At 38.4% G+C, this 15,260-nt stretch overlaps 1 protein-coding gene across 2 annotated transcripts in view; it reads right to left on the bottom strand.

Annotated features, from left to right (window-relative positions):
* Window positions 1-11,582: 11,582 nt before the first annotated feature.
* The window catches only part of LOC139751843 (microtubule-associated protein 1 light chain 3 gamma-like), a 140,986-nt gene continuing 137,308 nt past the window's right edge, over window positions 11,583-15,260 (bottom strand). For both annotated transcript variants that reach the window (XM_071667471.1, XM_071667472.1), the window contains one exon: window positions 11,583-14,225. In XM_071667471.1, the coding sequence (XP_071523572.1) occupies window positions 14,222-14,225 (4 nt within the window). In that variant the 3' untranslated portion in view covers window positions 11,583-14,221. The remainder of the gene's footprint in view (window positions 14,226-15,260) is intronic.

Genomic DNA, 15,260 nt, shown 5'->3' on the forward strand with positions numbered 1-15,260 from the left:
TTGGCCACCTTCTCTGTTCCCCTTTTTGGAAAGTAAAAAATGGGAGGGGAGGATTTCCAGCCCCCACTCCCTCCCCTTTTAGTCATCTTCTATGACATGCAGGGAATACGTGGGAAGTATTCTTTCTCCCCTATCCCCAGGGACAGACACGATGGGTAAAAAATATTCACAATTGTGTAAAATTGGTGAGTCGGGAAGAATTTACACAAAGCATGGCAAAATCTGTATTATACTAACAGAGGAAAGGATTTGGTACGGATTGGATGTGAGTGTAAGTATGTATGGTGCTCTAACTAGCCAAATAAGTAGTGTATTGTGAGTTTAAACTTTTAACTTTTGACTTTTCCATGGATTTAAATTTTTTTATAGTAAAACCAAAGCTACAAGGGTAGTGCAGCCAGGGTATTACTATAAATACATGAGAAGTGTCATGACTGAGTAATCTAAAAAATATGCTGACACTTGTAGTTGGTTTTATTATAAGAGTAATTTTCCTAAACAATACAAAATAATATAAGGGAAGAGAAGACATTCACTGTTTGTGCAGCAAAAGCACTACCTTCATGATATACCTTGGTCACCCAGCCTATTACCTTTATTTTACAAAGTTTAAATGCTAAATCTCTTGTACTTTGCATCTTTATTTCAGATACATATACACTGGAACCTTACAAGCAAATCTCTGTATCACCCTCCTGTAAAATCAGAAATGACATGTACAATAACAAGACAATGCTACAATGATTTTGTAAATACTATTCGTACAAATGAATTGGGTCAACCAATCCATAAACTTTATTCTTTATTTCATCCAAGTTGTCTGCTTATAAAATACAAACATTAGATCTAAATACAAATATATTTCTCAACATCAGAAAAAGCTAACATGTCAAAACATGTAACAATCAGTGCAGAGAAGTAATTAAAGTAACATTCAAAATCACTGATGCTGTATTCTGGTGCTGCTGCACTGTTTGCTGAATCGGAAGAGGGTTCGGATAGAATGATGGACTACTTCAAAAATAATATTTGGGGAATTGTTCTAAAAGCATATTTGAGAGAATCAGTTCTTGAAAGGGATAGAATGTCCTGTGTAATAACAGACTGCATGGTGGAAAAATGGATACTGTGGAAGAGTTTAGGTGCTTGGCTATAAAGTCCAGTTAGGAGGGTAGATTGAAATCTAAAGTTAACTGCATTGCCGTACATGAGAACAAATGAGAAGCACAAAAGTTTTGAAAAAAGGAAAGAAAATGAAATGCACTGTTTGCTAGAATCTTATACAAAGACTCTGATGTATGACCGTGAAACTTGTTTACATAGTCCAAAAATAAGAATGGAATAGATGGCTAATTCATATGGCAAAGTTGGAATTAATAGGATGCAAAAAAATCATGCAGTGTGAAGAAATCATTGAAAAGATGTAATGATGCATGTTTTTTAGAATGGTATGGTCATGCAGAACATATGGCCAAGGTAAATAAGGATACATCTGAAGGGGATAGGGGGATAGGGGAGAAAGAATACTTCCCATGCATTCCTCACGTGTCGTAGAAGGCGACTAAAGGGGACGGGAGCGGGGGGGCTAGAAACCCTCCCCTCCTTGTATTTTAACTTTCTAAAAGGGGAAACAGAAGAAAGAGTCATGCAGGGAGTGCTCATCCTCCTCGAAGGCTCAGATTGGGGTGTCTAAATGTGTGTGGATGTAACCAAGATGTGAAAAAAGGAGAGATAGGTAGTATGTTTGAGGAAAGGAACCTGGAGGTTTTGGCTCTGAGTGAAACGAAGCTCAAGGGTAAAGGGGAAGAGTGGTTTGGGAATGTCCTGGGAGTAAAGTCAGGGGATAGTGAGAGGACAAGTGCAAGGGAAGGAGTAGCGCTACTCCTGAAACAGGAGTGGTGGGAGTATGTGATAGAGTGTAAGAAAGTAAACTCTAGATTGATATGGATAAAACTGAAAGTTGATGGAGAAAGATGGGTGATTATTGGTGCATATGCACCTGGGCATGAGAAGAAAAATCATGAGAGGCAAGTGTTCTGGGAGCAGCTGAATGAGTGTGTTAGTGGTTTTGATGCACGAGACCGGGTTATAGTGATGGGGGATTTGAATGCAAAGGTGAGTAATGTGGCAGTTGAGGGAATAATTGGTATACATGGGGTGTTCAGTGTTGTAAATGGAAATGGTGAAGAGCTTGTAGATTTATGTGCTGAAAAAGGACTGGTGATTGGGAATACCTGTTTTAAAAGGAGAGATATACATAAGTATACGTATGTAAGTAGGAGAGATGGCCAGAGAGCATTATTGGATTATGTGTTAACTGATAGGCACGCGAAAGAGAGACTTTGGGATGTTAATGAGCTGAGAGGTGCAACTGGAGGGATGTCTGATCATTATCTTGTGGAGGCAAAGGTGAAGACTTGTAGAGGTTTTCAGAAAATAAGAGAGAATGTTCGGGTGAAGAGAATGGTGAGAGTAAGTGAGCTTGGGAAGGAGACTTGTGTGAGGAAGTACCAGGAGAGACTGAGTACAGAATGGAAAAAGGTGAGACCAAAGGAGGTAAGGGGAGTGGGGGAGGAATGGGAGGTATTTAGGGAAGCAGTGATGGCTTGCACAAAAGATGCTTGTGGCATGAGAAGCGTGGGAGGTGGGCAGATTAGAAAGGGTAGTGAGTAAGATTATTAAGTAAGATTATGTAAGATTATTAGTGAAAGAGAAGAGAGAGGCATTTGGACGATTGTTGCAGGGGAATAATGCAAATGACTGGGAGATGTATAAAAGAAAGAGGTAGGAGGTCAAGAGAAAGGTGCAAGAGGTGAAAAAGAGGGCAAATGAGAGATGGGGTGAGAGAGTATCATTAAATTTTAGGGAGGATAAAAAGATGTTTTGGAAGGAGGTAAATAAAGTGCGAAAGACAAGGGAACAAATGGTAACTTCAGTGAAGGGGACTAATGGGGAGGTGATAGCAAGTAGTGGTGATGTGAGAAGGAGATGGAGTGAGTATTTTGAAGGTTTGTTGAATGTGTTTGATGATAGAGCGGCAGATATAGGATGTTTTGGTCGAGGTGGTGTGCAAACTGGGAGGGTTAGGAAAAGTGATTTGGTAAACAGAGAAGAGGTAGTAAAAGCATTGAGGAAGATGAAAGCCGGCAAGGCAGCAGGTTTGGATGGGTATTTCAGTGGAATTTATCAAAAAAGAGGGTGACTATATTGTTGACTGGTTGGTAAGGTTATTTAATGTATGTATGATTCATGGTGAGGTGCCTGAGGATTGGCGGAATGCTTGCATAGTGCCATTGTATAAAGGCAAAGGGGATAAGAGTGAGTGCTCAAATAACAGAGGTATAAGTCTGTTGAGTATTCCTGGTAAATTATATGAGAGGGTATTGATTGAGAGGGTGAAGGCATGTACAGAGCATCAGATTGGGGAAGAGCAGTGTGGTTTCAGAAGTGGTAGAGGATGTGTGGATCAGGTGTTTGCTTTGAAGAATGTATGTGAGAAATACTTAGAAAAGCAAATGGATTTGTATGTAGCATTTATGAATCTGGAGAAGGCATATGATAGAGTTGATAGAGATGCTCTGTGGAAGGTATTAAGAATATATGGTGTGGGAGGCAAGTTGTTAGAAGCAGTGAAAAGTTTTTATCGAGGATGTAAGGCATGTGTACATGTAGGAAGAGAGGAAAGTGATTGGATCTCAGTAAATGTAGGTTTGCGGCAGGGGTGTGTGATGTCTCCATGGTTGTTTAATTTGTTTATGGATGGGGTTGTTAGGGAGGTGAATCCAAGAGTTTTGGAAAGAGGGGCAAGTATGCAGTCTGTTGTGGATGAGAGAGCTTGGGAAGTGAGTCAGTTGTTGTTCACTGATGATACAGCACAAGTGGCTGATTCATGTGAGAAACTGTAGAAGCTGGTGACTGAGTCTGGTAAAGTGTGTGAAAGAAGAAAGTTGAGAGTAAATGTGAATAAGAGCAAGGTTATTAGGTACAGTAGGGTTGAGGGTCAAGTCAAGCAGGAGGTAAGTTTGAATGGAGAAAAACTGGAGGAAGTGAAGTGTTTTAGATATCTGGGAGTGGATTTGGCAGTGGATGGAACCATGGAAGCGGAAGTGAATCATAGGGTGGGGGAGGGGGCGAAAATCCTGGGAGCCTTGAAGAATGTTTGGAAGTTGAGAACATTATCTCGGAGAGCAAAAATGGGTTTGTTTGAAGGAATAGTGGTTCCAACAATGTTGTATGGTTGCGAGGCATTGGCTATGGATAGAGTTGTGCAGAGGAGGGTGGATGTGCTGGAAATGAGATGTTTGAGGACAATATGTGGTGTGAGGTCGTTTGATCGAGTAAGTAATAATAGGGTAAGAGAGATGTGTGGTAACAAAAAGAGTGTGGTTGAGAGAGAAGAGGGTGTTTTGAAATGGTTTGGTCACATGGAGAGAATGAGTGAGGAAAGACTGACAAAGAGGATATATGTGTCAGAGGTGGAGGGAACAAGGAGAAGTGGGAGACCAAATTGGAGGTGGAAAGATGGAGTGAAAAAGATTTTGAGTGATCGGGGCCTGAACATGCAGGAGGGTGAAAGGCGTGCAAGGACTAGAGTGAACTGGAACGATGTGGTATACTGGGGTCGACATGCTGTCAATGGATTGAACCACGGCATTTGAAGTGTCTGGGGTAAACCATGGAAAGTTCTGTGGGGCCTGGATGCGGAAAGGGAGCTGTGGTTTCGGTGCATTATTACATGACAGCTAGAGACTAAGTGTGAACTAATGGGGCCTTTGTTGTCTTTCCTAGCGTTACCTCGCACACATGAGGGGGGAGGGGGTTGTTATTCCATGTGTGGCGGGGTGGCGATGATAATGAATAAAGGCAGACTATGAATTATGTACATGTGTATATATGTATAAGTCTGTGTGTGTATATATATATGTATACGTTGAGATGTATAGGTATGTATATTTGCGTGTGTGGACGTGTATGTATATACATGTGTATGTGGGTGGGTTGGGCCATTCTTTCGTCTGTTTCCTTGCGCTACCTTGCTAACACGGGAGACAGCAACAAAGCAAAATAAATAAATAAATCTGAAGACAAAAGCAGAAGAGGTAAACAGCAGATGAGATAGATATATGGTGTGGGAGAATTAATTAGGGTTTTGGATATTTCTCATGAGAAGGCCAGAGGCATGATTTGTTAAAGGATCAAATGGAAGCAATGTAATACTGTGGTGTAAATGGAGGTAATGGTTTCATTTGACTTCCCTTAATGAGCAAAGTGAAAAAGTGTGGATTTATTAAGTGCAGGTATTGTCTTAGTATGTGTAAAAAGATATGATACTATATGTGCCTGATTCATCCCACTGAGGTAGGAATTGAAATAATGATGATATTTTTACCAGATTGCAGATAAACGAGGACTTTTAAAAATACATTAAAATCATATGCATCTAAAATAATTTATTTCTAACTTTGCTTGGATAGAGAGAGTGCAGGTGTTTGAGAAGTATCCAAATACTATCTACAAACTTTAATAACAAAAAATAGACATAGCAAATACCTCTAGTGAATCTACTATATCTAATGGTACTTGTAGCAATGAACCCAATATTAGAATACTTATGTTTTTTTGCAACTATGCACTATGGTGGTTAAAAGTCTTCTTTCCTCGACAAGCAACAAAATGGCTGAAGCATCTAAGGTTCAAAATAATGAAGCAACTGAGGAAAGTACTGCAATTGTCCAAGAGATGGTGCACTATGTAGTGCGTGTTAGGGGGACCAAACGGGGATGGGAGCGTGAGGGGGAGAAAGAGAGGAAGGTTATTGTGGAGTGGAGCATGACATCACAAATACTGTGGTACCTTAAGAATGTGATCAGGAGTTGCATCACAACGCTTAGTCGTAGTATCAATACATTCAGGATCTTTTGTTATGATTATAGAAGCTAAGTACGTGACATTAAAAAGATATTCAGCGTGGAGACATCTGTAACCCTCCCTCCAACCTATGTGTCTCCCTCCTCTTCTTCCCAAGCATTCCCCACATGTCAAAGAAAACGACTAAAGGGGATGGGAGCAGGGGGGGGGGGCTAGAAACCCTCCCCTCCTTGCATTTTAACTTTTGAAAAGGGGAAACAGAAGAAGGAGTCATGCGGCGAGTACTCATCCTCCTCAAAGGCTCAGATTGGGGTGTCTAAATGTGTGTGAATGTAACCTAGATGAGAAAAGAGAGAAAAAAGGATAGATAGGTAGTATGTTTGAGGAAAGGAACCTGGATGTTTTGGTTCTGAGTGAAACAAAGCTCAAGGGTAAAGGGGAAGAGTGGTTTGGGAATGTCTTGGGAGTAAAGTCAGGGGTTGGTGAGAGGACAAGAGCAAAGGAAAGAGTAGCACTACTCCTGAAGCAGGAGTTGTGGGAGTATGTGATAGAGTGTAAGAAAGTAAACTCTAGATTGATATGGGTAAGACAAAGTGGATGGAGAGAGATGTGTGATTATTGGTGCCTATGCACCTGGTCATCAGAAGAAAGATCACGAGAGGCAAGTGTTTTGGGAGCAGATGAGTGAGTGTATTAGCAGCTTTGATGCACGAGACTGGATTATAATGATGGGTGATTTGAATGCAAAGGTGAGTAATGTGGTAGGTGAGGGTATAATTGGTGTACATGGGGTGTTCAGTGTTGTAAATGGAAATGGTCAAGAGCTTGTAGATTTGTGTGTTGAAAAAGGAATGGTCATAGGGAATACCTGGTTTAAAAAGAGAGAAATACTTAAGTATACGTAAGTAAGTTGGAGAGATGGCCAGAGAGAGTTACTGGACTACTTGTTAATTGGTAGGCACGTGAAAGAAAGATTTTTGGATGTTAATGTGCTGAGAGGGGCAACTGGAGGAATGTCTGATAATTATCTTGAGGAGACGAAGGTGAAGATTTGTAGAGGTTTTCAGAAAAGAAGAGAGAATGTTGGGGTGAAGAGAGTGGTGAGAGGAAGTGAGCTTGGAAAGGAAACTTGTGTGAGGAAATACCAGGAGAGATTGAATGCAAAATGGAAAAAAGTGAGAGCAAATGATGTAAGGGGAGTGGGGGAGGACTGGGATGTATTAGGGAAGCAGTGATGACTTATGCAAAAGATGCCTGAGGCATGAGAAAGGTGGGAGGTGGGCAAATTAGAAAGGGTAGTGAGCGGTGGGATGAAGTAAGATTGTTAGTGAAAGAGAAGAGAGACGCATTTGGACGAGTTTTGCAGGGAAATAGTCCAAATGACTGGGAGATGTATAAAAGAAAGTGGCAGGAGGTCAAGAGAAAGGTGCAAGAGGTGAAAAAGAGAGCAAATGAGAGTTGGGGAGAGAGTATCATTAAACTTTAAGGGGAATACAAAAATGTTTTGGAAGGAGGTAAGTAAAGTGCATAAGACAAGAGAACAAATGGGAACATCAGTGAAGGGGGCTAATGGGGAGGTAATAACAAGTAGTGGTGAAGTGAGAAGGAGATGGAGTGAGTAATTTAAAGGTTTGTTGAACGTGTTTGATGAAAGAGTGGCAGATATAGGGTGTTTTGGTCGAGGTGGTGTGCGAAGAGAGAGGGTCAGGTAAAATGGTTTGGTAAACAGAGGAGAGGTCGTGAAAGCTTTGCAGAAGGTGAAAGCTGGCAAGGTGGTGGGTTTGGATGGTACTGCAGTGAAATTTATTAAAAATGGGGGTGACTGTGTTCTTGACTGGTTGGTAAGGATATTCAATGTATGTATGGTTCATGGCAGAATGCATGCATAGTGCCACCGTACAAAGGCAAAGGGGATAAAGGTGAGCTATAAGATTGTTGAGTATTTCTGGGAAATTATATGGGAGGGTATTGATTGAGAGGGTAAGGGCATGTACAGAGCATCAGATTGGGGAAGAGCAGTGTGGCTTCAGAAGTGGTAGAGGATGTGTGGATCAGGTGTTTGCTTTGAAGAATGTATGTGAGAAATACTTTGAAAAACAGATGGATTTGTATGTAGCATTTATGGATCTGGAGAAGGTATACGATAGAGTTGATAGAGATGCTCTGTGGAAGGTATTAAGAGTATATGGTGTGGGAGTTAAGTTGCTAGAGGCAGTGAAAAGTTTTTATCAAGGATGTAAGGCATGTGTAGAAAAGAAAGGAAAGTGATTGGTTCCCAGTGAATGTCGGTTTGCGGCGGGGGTGTGTGATGTCTCTATGGTTGTTTAACTTGTTTATGGATGGGGTTGTTTGAAGTGATACATGACACGGCAAAATCTCTATGCCCATTTTGTACTGATAAGGCTGGAAATGTGAAGGAGAAGGTTTCTTATTATCGAGGATTCTGAAGATTGCTTTACAGTAAGTGCAAATAAATGTCAAACAGCCATTGTGATCTGAGGGTGTTTTGGCTGCTATGGATGGTGTAACCAATACCTGGCGCAGGAGGTGAGGCGAGGCCCACACACCATGCCGGTGACTCATTCTATCATCAACAGTGGAAGGTAGGTGATATAATCTTGTGTCATGATCATTGACTGGATTTTTATAAAGCAGGCTTGTAGTACATGATCCTACCTCAGTATATATCTATTATCAGCAGAATAATACCATTTAACGGATAGCTCACTCTCATAACACTGCAAGTGATTAAACACAATACTCTGGCACTGCAGATATAAGTACACAAAGAGCGAATAAACCAGAAATGATTGTTAAGCAAAGGCGTCACAGGTGCCATAATTAAAGGGAAGTAAATTACAATTTTCCACAAAATACTATACATAAATGGCTGTTCGCTACATGGAGAATGAGTCAGACAACAAAGATTATAATACAAAGAGGAAAGAGACCAAGTGAGAGGTGGGGGTTAATGGTAAATGACTATGCTCCACAATAAACAGTTATGTTGTCAGTGGGACAGTTATTACTTCGGGGATTAAACATTGCAAATCATTCTAGTTGAGTCAATAAGACAATGTAAACAGAACATTTCTTCCCATCATTAGTGTGGTTCATATGTAATATGCAAAGTGTTTGAGCAAGTCTCTATTTGTTGTGCAAGGAATGACCAACAGCACCATTTGGTGCTGTTGAAGAGCCTTAGTGCCCATGTCTAGGGCCTGAGCTAATTAACTAGTAACATATAGACAGCTGGTCACTGAAATTGTCAGAATACAAGTGTCCAACTTAAACCAAACATAAACAGAAATGGGTAAAAAGTGATCTTTGCAATACAATAAATAAAGTATCTCAACAAGCCACCGGTAGATATGATATAGTTTCATGCTGTGTTAATGAAAGCAGAGAAGGAGGGACACACAGGAGCAGAAGAAGGGTTACAGACATCTGCACATTAAATGTTTTTTTATATCACATATACAGCAACTAAAATCATAACAAAAATTACCAAATATATTGATACTTGGACTTACAGTTATAACGCAACTCCTAATTGCATTCTTAAGGAATCAGTAAATCTGTGACATGATGCTCCACTACACCACAACATCCCTCTCCTTTGGTCCTCATCCCCTTCACATGCACTACATAGTGTGCCATCTATTGAACGATTACAGCACCTCCTTCAATTGCTTCATTATTCGAACCTCAGGTGAGATTCAGTCATATTATAGATGGCTAAGGGAACGAACTTTTGTCCACCTTAGTACTTTACAGCTGTCAAAGACAAACTTTTTAATTATGTATTACATGTATTACATTCAATGAAATCAATGTTTTAATAGTAAATCAGTTATGCAAAAGCTATTAGGATAATTTTCATAGTGTGTGAAGAAGCATCATAATCAATTCAATTATCATCTTACTGATGCAATAAATATTCATAAACAAAAAACAGGATTTTCCTACTACTCAAATAAAATCTTGTTAATGCTATCTCAGTTTTGGGTACCATGGCACAGGGATACTGCTTAAATTTAAATATTTTTGACTCATTTAACAAAGCTGGCAGGGTATTATTCTGCATGGCTCTTTACTAAGCATACCCTTGCATGCTTTGAGGATGTTACTTAATGGAAGACAGAGTTGGTGTAAACAATATACCCAGTGTCATATTATTTTCATACCTGCTAAACTATTACCATCCCAATAAATCAACACCAGCAACAGAGGGTCAAGCCTTTGAGGAAAAACCCTTATTCAGCTTTGTCATCTGTTCTCTCTTTTAGTAGGATAATGCAGGGAGGATTTCCAACCCTTTGCCCCTAGCCCCTCTTCGCAACATTCTACAACACACAGGAGATACATCTGTAGCATTCTTTCTCCCTAACCCCAGGGATATTTTACAACTAAAATTCAGACTGCTAATGCATCCCTACACACTGACAATTTTTTATCTATACAAAACAATTTTTGACATTCAATTACAACCATTTTGAGCTTCAAAAAAACAATATCTTAATTTAGACTACTCCAAAAAAAACTATCTATCCATCAATGCCTACAGTCTACACCATCAAAAAGTTATTATCCATCACCCTTTTTTATTATGTACACCTCTTCCTAAATGACAACAGGGTGGCACAAGCAGTCTTCCACACATAAATTTCATTTACTGACATGTTCAATGCCTTAAAGCAACTGCTACTGAAATCTGCATGACAGTCTGCCCATCACATAGGAGAGACAGGCACCATTTTTTTTGCATCAAAAAATAAAGGACTAAAGAACAAGGGCTGCCTCAGCAAGTATGCACATCATAGATGCTAGAAATAGTGAAGCAAGAAAAAAAAAAAAGAGGATGAGGTAATATGAAAGTTTCTGAACAATGAACAATATGAGAATGAGTGGCAGACTATCAAGAGGTGATGCAGGAGAGATATGAATATAGGAAGAACCATCAATGAGAGAGTTGACAATCCTTTTACCTCTCCATTGGTCATGTTTCCTTGAAAGACAAAAGGCATTCTATTTTCTACATTCAAATAACCACCTCGAAGTGTGAGAATATCCAATTTTCATATCCAAATCAAAGAAGCAAAAAAGGAGAAGATAAAAAGGAAGCAACCCACATACCCTGAGATCTATACTGGCTCAACAGCCAAGAGTGAAATTCTGTCACGAGCCTTGCATTGGTAAATTACAGCATTAACTGAGAAGGCTACACTTACATTGGACCATTATACAATTTTTTCTCACTAGTTTTTAAAACAGCCCCACTTAAACAGATTAAACATTCACAATGTGAACAATACGTAAAAGGTTTAAAGGAGATACTCTATACAAGCAGGGGACCTCGCTGCAATGTTCTGGTTATGCTATGATTCTCACAATTTTGCAGACATTTTCTTGTTATTATTGTACATAATTTCTAGTATAATCACTCTGCCTCACAGAAAACTGAGGTATATCTCCAATTATCAACAGATTTATACAAGATGACTTTCACAATGTGTACAACTGCTATAGTATTGTATTTGCAATACCTTCATAATTCACTTATAAACTACATTTGAACCCTTGACTGTGAAGAAAAAGCAAGCAACATTAATCTTATATAAAATCATCTAAGAAAAGACATTACAAACAGCAGAAAATATAAAAGAAGGTAGAAAAGGAATAATAAAAATTGATGGATCAATCAAAACACCAAGTATAAATGTCATTTACTATTAAAACCTTAACTGAGAATATCCATATGAAATGAAATCATCATCAAACCTTTCATATATTTTCAATAAGAACAGTTTTAACAAAACTGAATGTGTTATAAAATAAGGTTAGTATTTTCTGAAAACAGAATAATCAACAGTACAGTGCAGAATTAATGTGTACTTACTGATAAACACTTGCCTAATTTCATTAAACTAGAATACTTATAAAATGCAGTGGAATTTACAATACTAGTATAAACATGAGGTTTTCCTGATGTTATACATGGGTATGTGAATCTGCAAAAGACTCAATTTGAAAGCACCATCTGTGAATCTTATGTATGTAAGTAAATACAAACTTTGATTATTTACAACTCAATGACTGACTTCATCTGAAGAATCACACTGACCTTATTTCATAATTTACACAATCTAAATCACAAAATTTACAGATATACATATAATGTTCTTCAATAGTGGGAATAGGAAAAACTGAGGTTTACATTGGTGCAAAGAAAGTTTTCTTTTACAGTTTTCATTTTAAAATCAAAAGCAGTACCTATTTAAATTAATACTACTGATCATATTCAAGAGATAATACAGGTATTCTTCACTGAATATACTACCTACCAGTCCTCACCTGGAATAACTTCGTGTCCTTTCCAAAATCTAACTCAGATGATTATGTGAAGAAACTTTTGTAAACATGAACTGTAATTCAAAAATTTGCAAACGACAAAAGTTGTACTGGAGTACGTCCTAAAAAATATAGTTAAATGGTGTGACATTTACAAGCACAGATTTACACCAGTGACCACTTTTTGAAATGGTTCTTTCTCTAGAAATACCTCTCATTACTGAGAGTGTTGCCACATGTCCAGATTTCTTCTGGACAGACTGGAAGTGAGCAGAAGTGTATGGTTTCCAGATTATACCAGATCATACCCCTATCAGGACAGAATTCATGCAGGTCTTGTGTGAGGAGAGGCAAGCACCAAACAACATGTCCCCATCTTGGCACAGGTTATATAGTGCAACAGCAAAAACTTGATTTACCATTATGAGGGTATACATAATTACAGATTAAAAGGCACTAAAAATAAACTATGTTTCCTCTGCCTTCCTCAAATCTGTTTGTTTACACAATCATGATAAATCTTACAAAAGCAAATGAAAATTCTTGAATGCATAGATCTTCATATTGCTGTTTGGTTACGAACCAAAAAAGTCTTTACATATAAATCTGGCAAACCACAATAGTTTCCTTGCTTCATCATCAATGAGTATTGCGTCTGACTCAGAATGTGAAAAGATGTGAGCAAACCCATGTCTTGTATAGGTGAAATTGGTAAATATAAGAATAAGGATCAAGGACAATGCAAAAGGCCTGCTGTAATTACACAAGATAAAATTCATTAAAAGTGCATAACGAACGGGAAAGAAAACTTGTTACACAACTGGTTTAAAACATATAATCAATATCATGCAAGTTAAAGTAGAATTTATCATACAGTGTGCTGTGTCAGTTAAACAGTTTAGTTTCTCCTGCTTGGCTACGTAGTATTCATTAGTTTTCTTGTTTACATTTACTCCCTACATAAGTGTCTACAATCATAGAATCTGAACTATATTGACTTTAAGGATGTGAACATTAATTCATTATTTGTTCCAATTTTGGCATGAAAGTCATCATACTTGTAGCACCATTCTGTTAAATCGTAATCTAATTTTTTCAAACTAAAGGAGTAGACAAACTGCATGGAAAAAATATCCTTTACATACTTTTGTAATACATGTATATTACAAATATAAAGTATCATTATATACAGTGACACATTCTCTCAGAAACTGATATATTTCCTTTTCTTAAAAAGTCCTTATTAAATATTTAGCCTAAATTTACTTTAATTATAGGATTGTGGGTTATGAGGGAAATTTTCTCGATGAGGAGTCAAGATCTACTAAAATGAAAAGGTGGCAACACTAGTTACTGATGATGATAAAATAATACACAGAACTAACTTTCCAATTTAAATTCATTAATACTGTATTTATGGCTAAACGCACAGGCCTGCAAGTATCCTTAAAGAATAAAAATGATAAAGATGATGATAATGTACTCTAATTTTGCAAAATATTTACATGTAAATTTCATGTCAAAATTGGTCAATACTGAATGTGGTGAAGAGCATAATCCAACATAAAGATTCTCAGCTTCAAAAGGTTTACATGTGAATGGTTAATATATATACTTTAAGGCTTGACCAACTAAGGATGAAAAGGAAAATAAAATAGATTCACATGTCTTCCCACCCAGTTTCACTTATACAGTATTTTCATAATATGACTACTGGGTTACCCAATAAAAATTTAAATGAAACCCTAAAAACTAAAACTTAAGTGTTACAAATAAAATGTCTACTTTATACTACTAAGGGTGAAAAATTAGGCAAAACTGTAAGGGTTTCATTTACAGTGGTGCATTTTCTGAGGCTACTACTACTTTCCTAGGCTACTAATACCACCTCAGGATGATTACCACTGACTGTATCACAACTGTATACAGGATCCCAAGGCTTGAGCAGATTTGCATGAGGTCTATCACAGAATTGCAAGAGGTGCACCACAATGGGGATCCTTCACCTGAAATAATACATCACATCAACATTTCATCTTAATCCACATCAATTACATCCTGTATCTTAAGCAGAATATTTAACACAATCTACAAAACATGGAAATTTTTCTTTCAAAACCTGAAGTGCATTACAGTTATAAATGGATTTATCTATATCAATTATACATAATCGCAGTTTCCCACATCAGCAAGGCAGTGCCAGGAAACTGACAAAGAATGGCCCATACACTCATATACACACATATATACATAAATGCCCATGCACGCATATATACATACATATACATAAACAAAGGCGGGCAGGGAATAGAGTGAATTGGATCGATGTGGTGTACCGGGGTAGATGGATTGAATCAGGGCATGTGAAGCGTCTGGGGTAAACCATGGAAAGTTCTGTGGGGCCTGGATGTGGAAAGGGAGCTGTGGTTTCGGGCATTATTACATGACAGCTAGAGAATGAGTGTGAACGAATGGGGCCTTTGTTGTCTTTTCCTAGCGCTACCTCGCACACATGAGGGGGGAGGGGGATGTTATTCCATGTGTGGCGAGGTGACGATGGGAATGAATAAAGGCAGTGTGAATTGTGTGCATGTGTATATATGTATGTGTCTGTGTGTGTATATATATGTGTACATTGAGATGTATGGGTATGTATATTTGCGTGTGTGGACGTGTATGTATATACATATGTATGGGGGTGGGTTGGGCCATTTCTTTCGTCTGTTTCTTTGCGCTACCTCACAAACGCAGGAGACAGCAACAAAGCAAAATAAATAAATAAATAAATAATACACACACATACATATATACACATGTACAAATTCATAGTTGCTTGCCTTCATCATTCCTGTCACTACCCCATCCCAGAGTAAACAGAATCGTTACCCCCTGCTTCATTCACACTCAGTCACTAGCTGTCATGTGTAATGCACTAAAACTACAGCTCCCTATATGAGGTGAGGGGAGTGGGTGAGGAATGGGATGTATTTGGGGAAGCAGTGATGGCTTGCAAAAAAGATGCATGTGGCATGAGAAGGGTG

This window comes from Panulirus ornatus, chromosome 12, assembly GCF_036320965.1.
Source record: "Panulirus ornatus isolate Po-2019 chromosome 12, ASM3632096v1, whole genome shotgun sequence".
NCBI classification, from domain to species: domain Eukaryota; kingdom Metazoa; phylum Arthropoda; class Malacostraca; order Decapoda; family Palinuridae; genus Panulirus; species Panulirus ornatus.